The sequence below is a fragment of the Onychomys torridus genome, chromosome 9, assembly GCF_903995425.1.
Source record: "Onychomys torridus chromosome 9, mOncTor1.1, whole genome shotgun sequence".
Taxonomy (NCBI): Eukaryota; Metazoa; Chordata; class Mammalia; order Rodentia; family Cricetidae; genus Onychomys; species Onychomys torridus.
Window position 1 is genome coordinate 41,044,574 of NC_050451.1, and position 4,614 is coordinate 41,049,187.

At 45.0% G+C, this 4,614-nt stretch overlaps 1 protein-coding gene across 1 annotated transcript; it reads right to left on the reverse strand.

The window, feature by feature from the left end:
* Positions 1-416: 416 nt before the first annotated feature.
* Positions 417-4,326, reverse strand: Rnase9 (ribonuclease A family member 9 (inactive)). The gene is made up of 2 exons (XM_036199988.1): positions 4,224-4,326; positions 417-1,100 (listed from the first exon to the last, which is right to left on the reverse strand). The coding sequence occupies exon 2, from the start codon at positions 1,091-1,093 to the stop codon at positions 500-502; it is 594 nt and encodes a 197-aa protein (XP_036055881.1). The 5' UTR covers positions 1,094-1,100; positions 4,224-4,326; the 3' UTR covers positions 417-499.
* Positions 4,327-4,614: the final 288 nt, after the last annotated feature.

Genomic DNA, 4,614 nt, shown 5'->3' on the forward strand with positions numbered 1-4,614 from the left:
TCCTTCAGGCAGCTTTTTTGTTTGCTTGTTTGCCTATGCCAGGAATTTTCTTGCCTGGTAACACAGACTGGCTTTGAAGTTACGGAGGGTTAACCTCCAAAGTGCTGAAAGTCCAAACTTGAACTCCCACACCCGGCCCCCTGCTGCTCTTCATGCTGACCCTCTGTTTGCTGCAGATTTGACACATTCTGTGACCTTTATGAAAACAACTCTAAGCACAGCACATGCCGCCATTCAATGCTTTGGGGACTGGAACTTTTGTTTTCAAAGATTTATTTATTATGTAGTGTTCTGTCTGCATGTGTCCCTGCAGGCCAGAAGAGGGCGCCAGATCTCATTACAAGTGGTTATGAGCCACCATGTGGTTGCTGGGAATTGAACTCAGGACCTCTGGAAGAGCAGTGGGTGCTCTTAACCACTGAGCCACCTCTCCAGCCTGCTGTTCTCACTTTTAATTAACAGCATCAGTATCTAAAGCGTGAGCGACTCCCAAATGTAGCTACTTAGAGAAACCCGGAATGTCAGGGGAAGTCATATTCCTGCTCTTAGGTATCAATATATCAAGTACCTGATTAGGGATAAATTCTTGGGTTTCATCGTCCCATTGACAAGTGACAACGGGGTAGCCTGTCAGGAAGATGCTTTCGTACGAGCACTCTGATACCCTCTCTCCGCTTATTAAAGCACACTTCACTCCTCTCATTAATTCCATGCTTCTTCTGCAAAACGAAGCCCCTTTCTTACATTTCACTTGTTTGCCATAGCAGGCCTTTTGTAGGTCTTGATAGGTCTCAGATACAAAGTAGTACTCCGAATAACAGAGAAGCTTATGGTGAATATTTTTAAATATGAGTTCAGTGTCGCAGTAATCGTCACCAACCAAAGGTCGCTCGGGATCAGCAATGATCTTTTCTATGATTCTTTCTTTGGTAGGTGGTTTGGCAGGCCCTGTGCTATGGAGTTCCCTTAGGTAGTCACCTAATACTGGTATCATTTCATATTCCAAGTAATCCCAGTTTTTCCCTTGAAGCTCGAGCGGCGGCAGCAGCAGCAGCGTCAACAGCCATGGGTACTTGGTGACCAGAGACTTCATTCTTTCCCTGCAGAGTCAAAGCAGTGAAGAGAGACATTCTATTATGATGCAATGTTTGTATCTACACACAGGGGCCACTTATACCAACTCTCACTGTTCTCTGCACTCTGAGGAGGTGGCCCATTGGGAAATCGTTAGGTGAGATTTCAGAATTTGTTTGAAGACCTCCCTAAGATTGACTCTAAAATAACCGTGTTAGTCTTGAGGATAGTAGGTGAAGTGGGGGATGTGAAAGAAAGGGAGAGACCGAGCTAGAGAAGGAGAGAGGGAAGAAGTGAGGGGAGGTGGGAGGAAGTGGAGGTGAGTAAAGGAAACCAATAAAAGGGTGGGAGAGGGGCTGAGGGAGATGACAGCCACAGTGAGAGAAGACGGGGCCACAGGCAGCACGTGCTCCTTTTGTCTAGAGCAAACACATTTTACCCATTCCCAGAAATCAATAACGTGCACAGACATGAACCAGCTTCCCCATGTGGCTCTTGCTCTGACAAGGAACACTCTCCGTCTCAGGGCCTTCATTTTCATCTTGCTCACATCTGGCCACAGAGGCCCTTGTAGAGTCCAGCAAATGTCCACAGCGGCGCAGCAGACATACACTAGGCTGGCTCCTGTGCTGACTTACTGAAATTAATGATAAGCAGCGCTGGTGACCGCGTGGGAAAGTCACGAGCCATGGCCAGGACTACCTAGTTACAGAGAGCTTTATTGGGAGGAAGAGGGGGGTTTGGGGTACAAGAGAACCAGGCCGGGGGAGGAAAGAGGGAGAAAGATAGCAGGATGGGGGAGAGGGAGCAGAGCAGAGAGAGAAGGTGGGGTCTGCGTCCGGCTTTTTAAGGCACAGATTGTGTGACCACGCCACGCCTATTTAGTCGCCAGTACACACTGATGACATAAGACGCAAGGCCCTGAACTGTGCATATGCAGTTGGGTAGCTGGAGTGAGGGCAGAATTCTAACATGTACCTCCACGTCAGTGTCTCTAACTGCTCTGTTCATTTTAAGCCTCTTGCCATGTTATACCGCTCTTCCACCAAAGTACATCATTCACTTTCTGATGTTTTCATTGATGCTTCCTCCTGCCCCTTAGGTAAACTTGATGGTTCCTGTTTAGATCGGGTTTTAACCTCCCTAAACTCACTCCAAATTCTCATCACTGTCTACACTTATGCTGATCTCATCAGTAGAGAGTCCACAGCTACCACACTACTTGGCTGTCTCTATGTCTACTCACCCCACCCTGGGCCCCCAATCCGCTGCCTACTGTTTCCATGTACATACAGGTCCTTACAAGTTTATGAGCAAATGCCTTTGCTTATCAGTTAACTGTGCTAAGTTTTTAAAGGTTTGTTTTTTTTGGGTTTTTTTTTTTTTTTTTTTTTTTTTTTTTTTTTTTTTTGGTTTTACGAGACAGGGTTTCTCTGTGTAGTTTTGGAGCCTGTCCTGAATCTCACTTTGTAGACCAGGCTGGCCTCGAATTCGCAGAGATCCACCTGGCTCTACCTCCCGAGTGCTGGGATTAAAGGCGTGCACCACCAACACCCAGCTTAAAGGTCTTTTTATAAGAAACTGAGGACCAACAACATCTTTCCAGAGATTCTTCCCATTTACTAAAATAAGCAATGAGGCATAGTCTATGCTTTAGTCCAGAGAATCATCTTTTGTAGAGAACGTCTGGGCTCATCTGTCTTCTGCATCCCTATTCCAAATCTGACTGCTTCTCATTAATTCTCCAAGATCTTTCTTTCAGTGGAGAGCAATGACCTTATCTGAACTCAGAGCCTGTCTGTGCCTGTCACCTCTTTATGTCATCTATACCCTGTGCTATCTATTCTTCAGAGGATGGGTGTTTGGGTTGCTGGACTTAGAACTTGATACCAGAGATACTGATCTTCAGTGAGAAGAAATCCTTCTGAGTTAGGAACAGAGAATGAATCTGAGCAGCTTGGCAGCACATTGTTGAAGCCCATTTAAATCTTAAAAAGCTAACACAGAAATAGCGTGAGAAGCTCTATGCCATAAGCTACGCCAAAGACTTCTTATATATTACCAACATTGAAACAACCAAAGGATAGAAACATTGTTTACTTTGTGTATTGTTATTAGCATTTTCTCACTCCAGAATATAATTGTCATAACCCAGAAATTCTGGCCCATGTAGAGGGGAGATGGGAAGATGATTGTGGCTAATTGCAGGTTTGTATTCTGATCTTATGAATTAGGAAAAGAGAGGGGGGGGAGTCAGAAGTTGGGGGCACACAGTGGGAGATGGAGAGAACAGGAAAGTTGAGCACAGAAGTACAGAGGGAAGAAGAAAAGACATATTCCAAACTGGTGGTGTTGAGTGGTCACTCATGCCACGTGAACATGTTCATAACCCACCCCTCCATAATTTTTCACACTTCCATCAATATCACACTGTTCACAGCTCCACAGTGAGGATGCAGAACCTCTGTAGTGAGAACTCAGAGCCCCTTCAGCACCTTGAGTTAGAGTGAGCGAAGTCAGCACACACGTGGCCAGTGGAGTCTGAAGCTGTAGGCCCTACCCTTAACTTGCTGAGAACTCACCGAGAAAATGGTTTACAAGATATATATATCACCGTATAAATATATGGTGAGAATGTGATATATTAAGCATTCATGAGTTTTTGATCAGGAAGAAATTGTTACAATACCTTCAAGGAAAAAAAAGGAAAGGTGGCAGACAAAGGGTTAAAGGTCTTAAGGCTTTTGTAGAAAGCTTTTTACTATCTAAACTTCTAATTGGATGATTTAAGAAAGGGGATGGGAAACAGCCATTTACATAAGCAGAAAACTTTCGAAATTTGAAAGTCTACTAGTGTGGGAAAGATTAAACAGAGTCTAATACATTCAAAATGGTAACAATTACCCATGCCAGTAATAATAATTGTAAATGAGTAGCTATTAGTGAGACGGTATTTTATATTCATGGAGCTATGCTTTCTTTGGATGGACCACTTTCCAGTCTTTGTACATACACAAAGCTACGGCATTTTAGAGGCGTATAGTGAAGAATTTTGTGCTTCTATGGCACGGTGCTGGGAATGTCTAGGTAACAGGGAGAGAAATCCTCAACACATTATCTTAAACTCCAGAGGGGCTGTATTGACTCACAGAAGAGGGTAGTCCACTGGGCACAGAGGAGGAAGGTGAAGTTTTTCCCGGGCTCCTGCCACCCACTCTGCTCCACGTCTGTGTAGACCAGATTTGCTCCCGTGTGGGTGCTCTGTGGACTGGCAGGGCCTGGCACTGTCACTTTGTACCCTATCGGAGGGTCACAGTGTTCCCATTGTGCGGCCCTCCCCACCAAATTCCATCAGGAAAATGACTCTTCTGATTGGCCCAGCTTCCATCACTTGAGTAGATCAGAGATGTGAGGACTCCTGACTGGTCAGCCAGAAACACGTGCTTTTATCGGAGAAATGAAGACAAAGCCCTGTGATTAAAACCCCAGCCGTACTTCAGTTGTTAACAAAAGAGCTACTCCTACTGAACGGCAAAGCAA